Source organism: Myxocyprinus asiaticus, chromosome 3 (assembly GCF_019703515.2).
Source record: "Myxocyprinus asiaticus isolate MX2 ecotype Aquarium Trade chromosome 3, UBuf_Myxa_2, whole genome shotgun sequence".
In the NCBI taxonomy this organism is placed as follows: domain Eukaryota; kingdom Metazoa; phylum Chordata; class Actinopteri; order Cypriniformes; family Catostomidae; genus Myxocyprinus; species Myxocyprinus asiaticus.
In genome coordinates this window covers 33,419,113-33,434,769 of record NC_059346.1, presented here as the reverse complement: position 1 = coordinate 33,434,769, position 15,657 = coordinate 33,419,113, and the positions used below count along the sequence as shown (strand labels likewise).

The following is a 15,657-nucleotide window of genomic DNA, read 5'->3' as shown; positions in this document are numbered from 1 at the left end:
CCGATATGGTCGCTACATAGACCTTAAGCGTTGATGGAGTAAGACCTGCGTTCAACCACTCTTGAAGGAATGTAAGAATCTCTGGAGCAATTCACTGGGTCTTTGCTGCATGAAAAGCACCAATCCGCAAACACACACCATTTTAGTGCATAGAGGCATCTTGTAGACAGCGTTCTTGCCTGTAAAATGGTGTTCATTACACACTGAGCCAATTCAGGCTCATTCCACAGCTCCGGCTGGGGATGCCAAATCGTGCCCTGCACTTGAGAGAGCAGATCCTTCCTCAGCGTTATTTTCCATGGAGGACCGCCTAATATCTCCATCATTTCCGGAAACCACAGCTGGCAATTTTGGCACAACCAATATAAGGGTTTGGAAGTGGAGTACCAAAGAGGGCAGTGGGCTGTCTCTACGGAGGCAAATAGATCGACTTCCGTTTCGCCAAACATTTCCCAAATCCTCAGAACCGTCTGAGGATGAAGTCTCCATGAAGTCTCCATATATATATAGAAAGGATACAGCTCCTGCCTGGATGCTGCGGGAAGCGGGTAGATGTCTCGCTGAGTGAAGGACCCGGTCTGGCAGCGAGGCGGAGAGACTTCTTCGCCGGAACTTCAGAGGGGGTGGGTGAATCTTCCGCTGCAGACGCTGAGGACGAAGAACGTCCTGATTCGTCTGCAGAAAATCCCATCCGCTGATGGGTGTCCGTTGACAGCGAAGAGCGGGCTGATCAAGATGAGAGGATCTGTCGTAGTCAAAATGATCTTTTATCAGTCTTGAAGGAATAAAATTCTGAAGAAATGGTGTGTGAGCACCTGCTTATATAGGGCAAATGCGTGCCTAAAAGGGCCATTTAACCATTGTTAATCATAAGTTTGGCATTATGATACAAGGGCTTCAACTAGGTCGTGGAAAAGGAATTCCCCAAAGCGTTCACTGCAATGTCTCGTGAACAGAATCGATAGGGAACTTATGCAACAAAGTGTTTTTTAAGCATGTCATCACGCACATCATTTTTATCGCTAAAAGGCCATTTGAATGGAAACAGGTTATTGCAATCACATATAACTGGAAGCTAGTGAGCCGAACTATTTCAAAGCAGAAGCACGTCATGAAGCTCAATGCAAGTAGTCCACTGGGATTGTCTTTAGAATGCCTAATAAAGTATCTCTGTCTGTTTTTTCTATCTTTTTGCAGATTGTTAATGTGTTCCTGCAGTCAAAAACAAGACGGAGAAGCAGTCAACGCTTGTCCTTCCGGCAGGAGTGTTTGTCTGTGTGTGCACCTGATGTGTTGTGAAAAATGGTGCGATTGCCCAAATCCCTCTGCAGTGGATACTTAACTGCCCTAGCCTCACAACAACATTTACTCTCATTAGTTTCCATTAGTTGAATCAAAATAACATTTGTGCCAAAAGACTATTGGTCATGTCCACCAGAGAAAACAGAGACGGAAAGGTCATTCAGCCAGTCATGAATGGCCACTGCGAATCTTGACTGCCAACCAGGAGAAAATGGAGCCAATGATATTCCTTTTTGCCCTCTATCACAAACTTTAAAGTATTGTAAAAGAGATGTTAAATAGTATAAAGATAGATGAAAAATATATAGCAGACTTAATATTACTGAGAATAAATCTATCTACATATATATATAAATACAACTTTTTTTTAAAAGTGCCTCATTTTTGATTGTAGACATTTTTACACAGATCTTGATATGCTCTGTAAAAGAAAAATGCTTTGTTCTTTATTTTGCTTTGCCCGTTCCTTTGTGTTGCTCAGCGTAAGGTATCCTGAACAAAGTCAAAAGACAGATTGGAGTTTGAGAGAGAGAGAGAGAGAGAGAGAGAGAGAGAGAGAGAGAGAGAGAGAGAAGAAATACTATTAGTTAGGAAGAAGAGCTTTATTTGCTATAGTTTGTGTAATCAGATTGCCTTACTGTGCTGTATTAGCGTGTATGTGTGTGTAATTCTGTGATATCAGTCATCTAAGCCTCAGCCATGCTGTGCCTCAGTTCAGTTAAAAAGAGCTGGACTTACATACACACACACACACACACACTCACACACAAACACACACACACACACACACATACAATGAGAGATCCACGGATTCATCTGTTAATCTGAGCATGGTGGCATCAGATGGCTGGGAGCACAAAATCAGATACCTGAGAGCATTCTGATCAACAGTATTGAGATAGTGTGTGTGTGATAGAGAGAGAAAGAGAGAGAGAGAATTGTTAATGTCGTAAAACCAGGGTAGTAATATTGTGTTATTTGCAATCCCCAGTTTTCTTCAGCCTCTCACACACACATTTAGAATTAAAACTAAAATGCAACTACAGTTTGTATATCAGCAGACTGACCTACAACCTACTCTATAAATTTGAGTATATCTGTCATCATATTTCTCTCTCTGTCTGACCTGTTGATGTTGTTACTCTGACTGGTATTTAGTATTTACACTTCTATGCTTACTGAGTTTTTACACAGACACACTTACACACACTTAACTCACCCCTTAATAGTGAATGTGCTCTAGTGTTCTCAGCTTTTGATTATTATGTTTCATTATTGCAACTTAAAGGTGACAGTTACAAGGGAACAGGGTCTTTTTATGCGTTCTTTTCACATTGCTGAAACGTAGCACGGCTGTTCTTTTTTTAAAGTATTTTTTAAAAATATATTTTTAAGCACCTGTTTTGACTTTTACTATTCATTTTAATGGCTTCTGTAATTTTCTAATTAATCTACAGTTTCATTTAGTGTAGTGTATGTAACTTAACAATAATCATTTGTCGAAATGATCCTGTTTTAGTGCCATGTCATGCAATGAAGAAAATAAGTGATCTCATAAAGCAAAACATTTCTGCTTTTTAATAACAGATTTAGTAACAGATATTTTTCTCTTTTGCCTGCACAATCTACATATTTTCTATTACTGATATATGCTAATGTAAACTCATATTTTACATAGTTAAACAGCTGCCTTCAGTTTTAAGGAATTAACATTATGAAGCCTTATAGTGTTAAATAAATGCCTTTTCTATCATGTAAAAATAAGAGCCGCCTCGATCTTAGGTTGTACATATTATATACAGTACATGTTGTTTAACGTGTAATACATGCAACATAATGTAATAATACAATTGTCCACATACCTCATAATCTCTACTAAGGATTAAAATGAACAGAGCAACAATGGGTGGTGATTATGATGGTGTACTGTAGGGTGGGCTTAATTATGTCCCCTTAAGAATTTGAACCTCAGTGTTTGTTTCTTATACTGAACTGGACATATGCCTTTTTAAATCCACCTCATGGGGAGTTCATGACAAAAACAAAGACAGCATCTCAAACATGAACTGTGTTTGCGTGTGTGTGTGTGTATGTGCGGGCGTGCATGTGTGTTTCTGTCCACTCCAATTGCAAAGCGCTTTTGGTTATTCTGTTTTATTCTATGTCTTTACTCTATTTTGATTGCCTTATTGTCTGTATTAGCTCTTATTTAATACATGGCAGCTGTACAAATTATGCTTTTTATTCTAGAACAATGGGAATTATGTTTGAAGATTCTGCATTCTAGAGCAGTGGGATTTTTTTTTTTTTTCAGATTGACATTTTTGTAATCTGGTGTCTGATTTGGTGTAGATAATTGTATGTACCCGGTCTTTCTTTGCAGAAAACATTACATGGTATTAAGTGATGTAGAAATACAGCCAAGGTCATATGTATATTGTAGGTAAGGACTATGTATATATAGTCCAGAAAAAGAAAAGAAATCCTTTATTGTCTCTTTAGTACCTGCCAACTGTTAGGAAAAAAGGGTCTGATATGCACAATCACGAGTCTGTGTAAAGGTACTAAGTTGATCTGTTATTCTATATATCTAATGCTAAGAAAAATTTCAATGACAATGGTGTATAAAGGGGTTTAATGCAAGAGTTATTGGGCTGTTAGCTGCTGTAAAGTTCTGTGAATAATGGAAATGCTGGGCTCGCGTGGGCAGGGGAGACTGTATGGTATGGATATAGTAGAAATGTCTGTTAAATTCAGAAATACCTTATTGATTATTGCCTGTGATTAAGACAATGTCACTGCAATAAAAAAAAAAATAAAAAGATGAAAAAGAATGACAGACTGAAACATGTGTCTTGTGTCTTTTTTCAAAATTGCCATCAGTTGGAATGAAATCATATTCATGGTGAGGAGTCAGGACCGTTTCTAAACATATGGGGGCCTTAAGCGAAACTACTAGTAGACTTAAAATGGGAATATATTAACTACACAAAACGCAAAAAAATTACCAAAGTATTAATTTATTTTTATTTTTTATCCCCTTTTCTCCCCAATTTGGAATGCCCAATTCCCACTACTTGTGGCGCGGTGGTGGCGTGGTTACTCACCTCAATCCGTGTGGCAGAGGACAAGTCTCAGTTGCCTCCGCTTCTGAGACCATCACTCCGCGCATCTTATCACATGGCTCGCTGTGCATGACACTGCGGAGACTCCACACGTGGAGGCTCATGCTATTCTCTGCGATCCACGCACAACTTACCACACGCCCCATTGAGAGCGAGCACCACTAATCGTGACCACGAGGAGGTTACCCCATGTGACTCTACCCTCCCTAGCAACCAGGCCAATTTGGTTGCTTAGGAGACCTGGCTGGAGTCCATCAGCACATCCTGGATTCGAACTTGTGACTCCAGGGGTGGTAGTCAGCATCAATACTCGCTGAGCTACCCAGGCCCTGTATTTTTTATTTTTTTTTATAAATTAACAAAAAAATAACTATATAATGTACAGTCTAATTCAAAGTATTTAGAATATTAAATAAATAAACGACCTTGCTTTGTGGGGCCCCCTGGTGGTTCAGGGACCCAAAGCTGCCACTTATACTGCTTATAGCTAGAAAAGGCCCTGCTGGTGCGGTTTCATTAGCTCAGTATAAAAACAATGGTCAAAAGAAAGTAGAAATACTTGTGAGGTCCAAATTTTTTGTGAAATACGAATTAGTAAAAAATAAAAGGCTTATAAATCTGCAAAATCATGCTTTCCTTTAAATCTACTGATATTTACAGGTTTTGTGTGAGGGTATAGGGGTACAGGGTTAAGGTTGGGGTTTAGAAAATATCACCTCCATATAAAAACCATTGCGTTTGAGATGTCCTTACTAATATGACTTCCAGGGATAAGCCACCTGCCAAGCCTCATGAATGATGATAATACACATGAGTGTGAACAGTGAACCTACAGCCTGGTCCCCACTTCCAAGACTCCTAAGCAGCCATTACCCCTTGAAAAAACAACAACACTGCATCCCCTGCACGGAAACAGGCAACACTCAGTCGTTTCTGGTCTGTGTGCGAGAGTTAGGTCTCTGAGGACACCATGTGGTAAGTCAGGGTAGGCTAAAACATCAACAACATGGTGTTTCGAGCATAACACAAGCAGAAAGATTCATTCAGACAGCAGAATTAGGCTGTCTTTTGACACATCTGCTACACTACAGTCTTTACAGTATGAGCATTGTGATGTCATATTTACATACATTTTGACGTATCGCTGATGGTGTATATCATAGATATTATTATCATGCAAAAGTGGCAGTGTGTTCTTAGAAAACAATTGGAAGTATTTCATGATAATATTTTGTATGTCTTGAAAATATACAGTACATCAGTGAGATCAGAGCTCCACCTTGTACATTTTCTGGTCTTGGTCAACACAAAACAGGACTGTGCCATCCTCTTCTATTTTTGTACTTATATATATACAGGGTTGGGAGGGTTACTTTTGAAATGTATTCCTCTACAGATTACAGAATACATGCTGTAAAATGTCATTTGTAATGTATTCCGTTAGATTACTCAAGGTCAGTAATGTATTATAAATACTTTGGATTACTTCTTCAGCACTGGTAGATTTTTTCACTTGTTTTGACTATAAAAACTCTGCCAGTACAGTAAGACAAAATATACATGTTAAAAACACATTCTCTGAAAAACCGAAATATCTTATGCAGTGTTGTTTCTAAAACAAGATCAATCAAATTGATCTTGTTTTAAGGATTATTAGATATTTTTACAGGAAAACAATACAAAAATTATTATCAAGAATACGATTTTTGCCCTAATATCAAAGGTCTTACTAGAAAAAAAGAAATTATGATCCAACATGAATTTTCTTGATAAAAAAATATGATCCTGCTGGTAACGTGCATGTAAAATGGCTAGAAATAACATTTTAGCTTAGTGTAAAACTGACAATTTACACAAGGTTTATTTCTATTTCTGCTGCTCCAAACTTACTTCAAACTTACTTCTCTGTCTGCTCATATGAATGTAACACATCATAAGAAAGTGTTTCACCGCTGTTCAAATGCACTTTGGATCGCATCATTTATATGTATAAATGTTTTCATCTGAAAGGACTAAATATGAAATGAAACAAATGACAATAAAATGCAAAGAAATCTCTTCAGTAATCAAAATACTTTTTGAATGTAACTGTATTCTAAATACCAATGATTTAAATTGTAACTGTAGTGGAATACAGTTACTTATATTTTGTATTTTAAAAACGTATTCCCATTACATGTATTCCGTTACTCCCAACCCTGTATATATATATCTATACTGTATATACAGACACAAGTGTTGGCTGAGTGCATGGATAAGTCCCGGCATGTATATCTATCAAAAATGGCAGATATTGTAACATTTTTAAATATTTTCAAGACAATTAGAAATGTATAGAATAATAAAATAAAATAAAATATGTTTTGGTACATTTAGATGTTTTATTTTTCATATATCAAAGAGATAATGCAACAAATCTAGAACAAGATTAATTACTTTCCCACTGAAATTTCATTAAACACAACTGGCTGTCAAACACATTGAGCAACACATAACAAATACATTAATCTACACATAAGTTACATATAAGTATTTTCTCAGGCACTTATTAAGATGCACAACTTACAGAATTGTAGTAGTATACCCAAATGACAATAGTCATATCATACTGTTCATGTGTTGTATTTACAGTATAAGTTTACTTCCATGTTGATTCTTCATCAAATAGCAGTCAAATGTAAATCAAGTCAATCACTGAAACAACAGCGCCACCTTGAGTAAGAAATAGCGTGTTATAGTTTGTATGTTTACACCCATATTTGATAGATAATTCAGCATAATTCACAGAAAATCAACGTGATATAGTATTTATTTGTATGAATATACTACTAATTTATCTTGTAATAAACAAAGAAATAGATATACTGTGATAGTAAACTATCACTATTATTTCATATATAGATACGAAATAATCATAAAAAATATTATTTATGGTAGTGCAAAAAAAGGGTCTCTAATGATGCTATACACTTTTGGTACTTAAACCATTATAGTGTGTGTGTGTGTGTGTGTGTGTGTGTGAGAGAGAGAGAGTGTGTGTGTGTGTCACTATTTATAAAAGAGAGACTGAGGAATACTAAAGAGGTGTGGGCACAACTCCAAAAAATGGATGAGGTACAGGGGGTGGAATGAGGTCCCAGGTATGCGTTTAACGGTTAAAATGGGACATAAAATACAATGGCCACAAAAACCATTTGAACACTTATAATGTATGAATTTCATTGCATAAAAAAAAATGCAAATGATCTTTTCATGAAACTAACTTTACTTTTCTTAGCCATGTTTTGCAATCACTTTAAACCAAATGGTCCTAAGTTCACACTTGTGCCTTGGCAGAGTAACCATAACATCAACTACAGACATGTCTTCACAACCAGAAAGTTTCCAAATATTTTATACATTTTATCTATTCTATATCTAATGCATTTGTAATTGTGAATGCTACTTCACCATCAAACTCTTCATTATTATGTTTTCATGCATCCACAGAATAGTTAGCATGTTCCTGAATTTATCATCTCACTAAATATTATCAAAATACTCCCTTCTTATTGTCTTGTACTAAAAGAATCATCTAAATAAAGACATTTTGTATCTGAGTTTTCTCTCTCCTGCCTCTCTAAACTTATCTAATTATTTTTTAATTCATGTGTTTGTTAGGATCATAGTAGACTGCATTTTCACTGTCAAAGTTATATCATTTCCTGGGTCATTTACAAATAAAGAAAACAAATCGACATTCCGACTTACAAAATATTGAAGTTTTCATCCATAAATGCTGAGGATAACAATTTTTTCACATCTTGACAATTTTTAATATCTTGACATTATTTTTGTTCATAAACGACATCTTGACTGTTGTTCTTTATTTTATTATTACATTTTGTTATTACAAATGAAGCAAAGGTTGCAACAGCATTGACGATAACACCAGTGACAAATTCTCTTAAAAGTTTACTTTTCTAAGATGGTGTCAATAGCAACAAAAAGCATACACCACTGAAAAGACTCAAATCAATAAATCATAACATTATTAATATTTTTTTTTTTCAATAAAAATATTTCACATGAACATTAAATAGTGTAACACCAATGACATTTAAATGAACCATGTGAAAAAATTACAGTTAAGAAGAAAAACTTTTGGAACATAGTGGGAAAATCACTGTATGCACATTACAGCAGCCTATTCTTCCTCTGATCTTTGACCTTCTTTTGCACAACTTTTTGTATTTTCAAAATACAAGTTTTTATAATTGATAACACCAGTGACATAAAATGAAGGGACAAATAGTCTTTTAAAATCATTTAAATTATTAATTACTTGTTTTGTTTTGCTTTCCTGCACACTTGTTAGGCCTTGCACTAATGCTTGACCTGAGAAAACGAATTTTATTTAAAAAACAAACAAACAAACAAACAGATAAATAACTGTAAATGTCATAGAAGTGGTGTACCAGATTAAGGGAACAGTGTTTTTTTTTTTTTTTTTTTTTTTTAGGCAATTGACAAATCATAAAATATTTTCCCAAAAAATGTGTTAAAAAAATTTATTCAGACCATTTTGTTTTATTTAATTAAGGTTAGGTTATATGATGATGACTTTTGAATTTTTATATATATATATATATTTTTTTTTTTTTTTTTTTTTTTTTTTGGAACTCTTTAAAATCTCTTTCATGAATAAAAAGTCAAGGGACATGTTTGTCACCATATTTTAATAATGATCCTCTGCCGTCTAGTATATCCTACTCGACACATCTTCTGTTAGGAGACTTGATAGACCTTATTCTTACGAAACTGACGTTCAGTCTCCACAGATTCTTCACAAGTTTTATGAGTGTCTTGAGGACCACTGGACCACACCAGTAGTGTACAGAAAAGAAAAAAAAAGTCGTTTCGATGCACAGTTGTTACTCTTTCTTTTCGTAACTTTGGCTAGTTTCGAAATTACGATGTGACGTATATTGTAGAGATACTTTTAGTTTCACATTCTGCCTGTCCGACCAGGTAAGAGAACTGTCATGCAACTTTGCAGACTAAAGTAGCTCATTTGAATGCAAACAAGTAAGCAATCCCTTTATATATATATATATAAATGTAGGTTTAACTTTCTCAGGTGTGACAAGAATTGTGCTGATTACTGTCTCGTCTTCTCTCTCAGCAGCGGATCTTTGTCATCTTACCACTTCAGGAAATTACAATGTTTACGACGTGTAAGTCACGCATATCGGAGTGAATGTGTTTCAAAACATCTTTGTATGACAAATGAGTTTTGACTATCCTAAACGTTTCAACTATAGCTTAAACACAGTAAATGATAGGGTCGAAAAAAATAGTCAATTCTGCGACGTAGTATGTTGTTGTTGTTGTTGTAAGTAGGCTCTGGACAATAGAGTTTATGTATTAGTAGTCTCACTGACTTTACTGTTATATAGCTATATTTTGCTATATATGAAGTGAAATTGACGATTCGTAATTATACTTGAAAGCTTTTCAACCTGACCATTATAAACAGTTATAAACATAATAAAAGAGGTATAGTGAAGTTGTAATTCACTGTTTCTGTCTGGACCTGACGCTCTCTACCTATCATATGCTTTTTGCCCTACAGTGAAATATTCCATCCAAGCACCAGAAAGTGTCCAAAACACTGCTAAGGCATTCAAGAATAAAATTAATGAGAGGATGTATGTAAACATTATTAAAAAGGCGAAAGCAGGGAAGGAGAGTGATATTAATTTAGTTTTCTTTCCAATTGTTTCTCGCACTGGAACTGATATTGAAGCTGCTCTCTGTACAATTACTGGTAAGAAATGAGAACTTATTACATCACATTCCTGAATATAAAACTGTTACATAAACTGGATAACTCACAATCATCTTCTCTTTCTTACTCTCCTTAGGCAATAAGCCGACCATTTTAGTCGCACTTCATCACACTTTTGATCCTGAGTGCATTGTGTCAGATAGCAGTAAATTTGTGACAAGGGACAACACACTTACATTGGACTGTCTGTTCCACGAGGATAAAGGATTATTGGAGTGCAATAGAAATGTTGAAGCTTATGATAAAGCTGCAAAATGGCTGAAAAAACAAGTATGTACCTACTGTGTGCCTGCTTACATTTGGGGGCATGTGCATTAGTGTGTGCATTTGTAAGAATGTGTGTGTGGGTGGGATTGGGTGGTTTATGTGGACTTTTTTTAGGTTACAAATTGGTAATTACAAGGGTATTATGTTATAAATGTGGTTTATGAGGACATTTCTAGTGTCCCCATAATTCAAATCGCTTAAAAAAACATACTAATGTAAAAATGCAGAAAGTTTTTTGTGAGCGTTAGGGGATAGAATCTATAGTTCGTACAGTATAAAAATCATTATATCTATGAAGAGTCCTCATAAGGATAGCCGCACCAACGTGTGTGTGTGTGTGTGTACGTACATCGCAATAGACTGGGGACAAAATTGTCAGGTTAGAGTTAGTTTACAGTCATTATATTTAGCTAAGCAGACACTTGGCTAACTGAGTGACAAGTTTTGTTTTTAACTGATACTAAAGTAGCAAAATGTGTGATCATATGTTTTGATAAACATGCTGATAATATCTTTTAATTTTTTCCCAACAGAAGAAAACACAGAAGAAATGTATGTTACACACTCAGTTTGGTATGGTTAATATTATCATAAATCCAGGATATGTTGATTACTTTTTTAATATACATTCAAATTTGCAGACAGAAGTGATGAACAGAGCTTAAAAGGACCTGATGCCTCCAGCCCTGCAAGCTCCTGAAAAATCTTCTGAAGACCAAAAATAACAGTCAAGGCTCTACAGGATTGAATGATTTCTCACCAATTAATTCATTAATGAGTAACTATATTTTCCAAAGCCTGAAAAGCCAACTTTGTTATTTTAAAGGGGGGCAAACTTTCAGCTGAAATTCTTCACAGGTGAACTTGAAAAGTGAAAGACATGAGACTAACTCTCATCACTTTAAACGCTTTCAGATTTTATTTCATTTACATTGATGATTGCCGCCAATGTCAGTGGTGAAGAACCCCTGTATTATGTTTAAACTGATTAAATATAATCAATTACATTTATTTTTTGATGGTGTTTGTTTGTTGATAATGTCATGCATTATTCTGCTCTGTTGTGTATGACAACTAGACCTCTTTTGTCATGTTTAGGTTACTGATACTCAGGACAGTAGATTAGCATTTAGATTTAAAATTTAGACTGTGTAGTCTGAAGTGTTCAATAAATAAATAAATACATATACATACACACACATACACACACACACACACACACACACACACACACACACACATACATATATATATATATATATATATATATATATATATATATAATTTAGTAAAAAGAATGCCTCTCTCTCTCTCTCTCTCTCTATCTATCTATCTATTCTTCTCTCTGTTCACACTTTCCTCCTGTCAAACTGGGACAGCCTCAAATGATCATAACAAGATGAGGCTGATGAGATGTGTTTGAAAGTATGCAACTTACAGGTAATAAAGGAATAAAATGGGGTAAATATTTTCTATGATCTTTCCAGTTGTTTGTGATTAATGGAAAAGGGCTTTAAAAAATCAGATCGATTCTCTGCTGAATCTTTCAGAATTCCAAATCCCCATTTGTGAACCAGTTCAACCAATTTGTTCAAATGAAGCAACTCAGAATCATAATTCACTCACAAATCAGATACAACTGCAATGGCTTGTGAACAACTTTTACTCTACACAAGAGCAATATCTAGGTGATTAAATATTTTAGAAATTTCTTTTAAGGTTTTATCAATTACCATGACTTTTCAGGGCCTGGAAATCACAATTTCAAAAATTCCATGATCGTAGAAACGAGTAATCAATTTCCAAATGTTATATAGATGCTTATGATGACCTGTTCAACACTTAAACTAAAAGTAAACTGAATGTGTTTGCCGCTAGCTCATTAAAACATCCAACTTTCCATCATTATCCCAATGTCCATGTCAAATAAATGAATCAAAATGTATGCAAATTAAATTTAAACTTCTAATTAATATATTTAATGACACACTCAAAGTTGCGCTGAAAATATTTTTAATCAACATAAAGATGTTTTATTGGTTTATTAATGCTCTATTGCATCTCTATATTCTCCTTCACTGTCATTCACGGCTCTAACAGCACAGACAGAGAGGTTGCTATGGTGATCAGGAACCTCAACAGAATGACCTCTGCGAGTTAACATCTCTACTAGCTCTGTTGCATGCATCTGCTCAGTCACTATCTTCAGGGTAAATCTGGGCAGGTTCCCCCTGTCTGAACCGTCAACTGGAATAATCTCTATTTCAGCCATTTTCCTCAAGAAATAGAGAGCAAGAACAATCATCCATAAAGTACATCATAAAGTTAGAAGAGAGAATGTGTGGGTGAGGAGAGATTATGTGTTTGTTGTAAACATGTTTGTGTGTGAAGGTACAGTGAGTGTGTATGTGTGTTAGTACTCTGTGGGTCTCTTTGAGTGATGCCGTCTCATGAGCCAGAAAACAGCAAAGATGACCAGCAAGAGGAGCAACAGCACCACCACAAACACAATGAAAATATCAGAGTTCAGCCACTGTGAAAGAGAACCTTCTGATGCCATCACTACAGCACAAAGAAACAGAGACAGATAATAGTTATTACCCCTAGGAAAAACGGACTAAAACCTTCTTAGAATTGGACGCAAACTACCCATAAACAGTGTTGTGCTGTTTAGCAGAAACATTAGGTCCTAAGCTACAGTTCACTAATGACATTGCCCTGTGGCAGTGGGTTAAGAACCTTAAATGACTGCAAACTTTGTGTTCAAAACACAGATCTCAACTGAAAGCATTTATGGCATATATTGATTACCACAAAAAATTATTTAAACTTGCCTTTTTTTTTTTTTTTTATAAAAAGAAAAATCGGGGTTCCAGTGAGGCATTTACTATGGAAGTGAATGGGGTCAATTCGTAAACATTAAAATACTCAAAGTTTCAAAAGTAAAGCCACAAGACATAAACAATAAGCATGTTAACATGAGTTTAGTGTTATAAAATCGCTTACTAACCTTTTCTGTGTAAAGTTATATCCAATTTTACAACTTTGTTGTCATGACAATGTAATGTCACCAAACATTAAAACCCTTAAGTGACTGTAAAATGATGATTTTAACAACTTTAAAGCTCAAATAATGCATGAGTTTTAACAGAAGAATTAATTTAAGTGTTTTTATAAAATTATGAGCTTCACATTTCTGCATTTAAATCCTACAGAAATGGGCCCCACTGACTTCTATTGTAAGTGTCTCATTGTACCTCGATTTTCACTTTTTTTAAAGAATAGGACAGACGAGTAGAAATTATTTTTTTGTGGTAATCAACATTATGCCACAAATGCTGTTGATTGAGCTTAACTTGTTTTGAACCCGGAATATAAATTTAATGCTACCAAGTAACTAGCTTGTATACTGGCTGAGCATGTAAGAAAAATACAAACAAAGTGTACAACAAAACAAACTGACTTAAAATATAATTTGTGCCATAATTTACATTTGTATATAGCCTGACGTCTCTTTGATTTACCTGAATGATGTTCTGTTGTATTCTGTTCCACTGTGACTCTTTAGAAAGTCAGCATCAACAGCTTGAGCTTCAGAGTGAACGTGCTTAGTAATGCCTAGGATGAAATGACCTACATGTTGGCCTATAGGTAAAAAGATAGACACACTGTGGCCGTAACATATTTTACATTTCAGATTAAAGTGTGAAGACCAGCTTGATGTTACTATCTTGTCTTCCTTTTTGTTATTTATTTTTAAACGTGTAAAAGCAGTTAAAACGTCCTATTAGGAGAGTTTAAAACATAACCGGGGTCATTAGGACCCAGCAGGAAAAAACAAACCTTTAATACTGTACGCTGTTATGACTTTTTGCAGACGGGTGAGACTATTTTTTATTTATTTATTTATTTATTTTTATGCAAAAAGGAGACCAAAAATGTCAAGGGTATGCACACTAAAACATTCAATTACATATGATAAAGATAACAGAGTGAAATGGTTTTTAGAGCTTTAGAGCTGCTGGAGGTAGCAAGAGCATCCAGATAGGATTTAAGTCCTTACGAAAAATAGCTAAATAGTCTTGTCACACTAAAATGTACATTCGCATATGCAAAACTTTACGTACAAAAGTACAAAAATACCCAGATCCTTCGAAAATATTGCTGTATGTGTACAGTGCCAGAAGAGATGAAGGGCAGACTCATCTTCAGCACCACAGAAAGAACACATCCTAACATCCTTTTTAAGAAAGAGCTTAACAGGATAGAAACGGTAAACCAATTTATAAGACCCGTTCTTGATTTGATAGGAGATGGGTGAGACTCTCCACACTGCGGACTGTACCGCTATGACGTAGAGGATTTATACTGCCTTCATGTGCTATCGGAATCATCCCACTTCTGACAGACGACGCCAGGTTCATTTATACATATTTTTGAGGAACTTTTATTTTGACAGCATAAAACGTATTACTTAGCTTGCTGTCGATAATGGAATTCTGGTAAAATAAAAGCTATTTTCACGGTGTAAAAATTTACAACATGCATCAAATGGTTTTTGATAATTAACTTGAGGCTGCTGCATATAATCCCTTAATATTACCTGAAATTATGCCACCCAGTGGACAACAAATACATTACACAATAGACTTAAAATGGCTCCTACAGTGGATTTAAAAACAAACAAAAAAGATAGCCAGTTGCAACAAACCCTTGTGAAATCATTTAGTTATAATTGAGGGTATGTATAGCCCCCAAAAAACACAGGAGATATTTTGATGGGTTTCACTGCCCTCTCACACACAAATCCTTCTGCTTGATCCTTATTACCATCAGAGGTCATGATGCCACACTCAAAATCATCTTCATCCACATCTTCATCCTGAGTGTAGTCAGAATCATGGCCGTAGCTAGTGGGGTGAAAGTTGGTAAGGATTCTAGGGGCCCAAAGGTCCAGGGGGCCCCACAACAAATTCTAAACTGTATGTTTTAATAGGAAAGGGGCCCAGATTACCTTGCTACGGCCCTGGTCAGAATGACAGGTTTTCAGAAATGCATCAAGTGGTCAGTGAATACATTACAACACAAAGCCATAACACCGTTGTAATATAATCAGGAATACTATTTAATTAT

At 35.4% G+C, this 15,657-nt stretch overlaps 3 protein-coding genes across 5 annotated transcripts in view; 2 read left to right on the top strand and 1 right to left on the bottom strand.

The window, feature by feature from the left end:
* The window catches only part of si:ch211-284e13.4 (insulin receptor substrate 1-B), a 41,110-nt gene extending 36,973 nt beyond the window's left edge, over positions 1-4,137 (top strand). Inside the window, exon 3 of the mRNA XM_051678367.1 lies at positions 1,198-4,137. Within this exon, the coding sequence (XP_051534327.1) occupies positions 1,198-1,205 (8 nt within the window). The 3' untranslated portion in view covers positions 1,206-4,137. The remainder of the gene's footprint in view (positions 1-1,197) is intronic.
* A 5,066-nt stretch (positions 4,138-9,203) lies between these two features.
* Positions 9,204-11,535, top strand: si:dkey-111e8.5 (uncharacterized protein LOC566993 homolog). Of its 3 annotated transcripts, none has more exons than XM_051679341.1 (6): positions 9,204-9,437; positions 9,592-9,643; positions 10,042-10,236; positions 10,334-10,527; positions 11,058-11,076; positions 11,166-11,535. In XM_051679341.1, the coding sequence occupies exons 2-6, from the start codon at positions 9,631-9,633 to the stop codon at positions 11,222-11,224; spliced, it is 480 nt and encodes a 159-aa protein (XP_051535301.1). In that variant the 5' UTR covers positions 9,204-9,437; positions 9,592-9,630; the 3' UTR covers positions 11,225-11,535. The 3 variants fall into 3 exon arrangements, with proteins under 3 accessions (XP_051535301.1, XP_051535293.1, XP_051535285.1); XM_051679333.1 differs by having other exon boundaries at positions 9,204-9,494; positions 9,595-9,643; XM_051679325.1 differs by having other exon boundaries at positions 9,205-9,494.
* A 1,033-nt stretch (positions 11,536-12,568) lies between these two features.
* On the bottom strand, positions 12,569-14,059 carry si:dkey-111e8.4 (uncharacterized protein LOC793802 homolog). The gene is made up of 3 exons (XM_051663036.1): positions 14,049-14,059; positions 12,945-13,086; positions 12,569-12,800 (listed from the first exon to the last, which is right to left on the bottom strand). Exons 2-3 carry the CDS (start codon positions 13,082-13,084, stop codon positions 12,569-12,571), a joined length of 372 nt encoding a protein of 123 aa, XP_051518996.1. The 5' UTR covers positions 13,085-13,086; positions 14,049-14,059.
* Between the last annotated feature and the right edge of the window lie 1,598 nt (positions 14,060-15,657).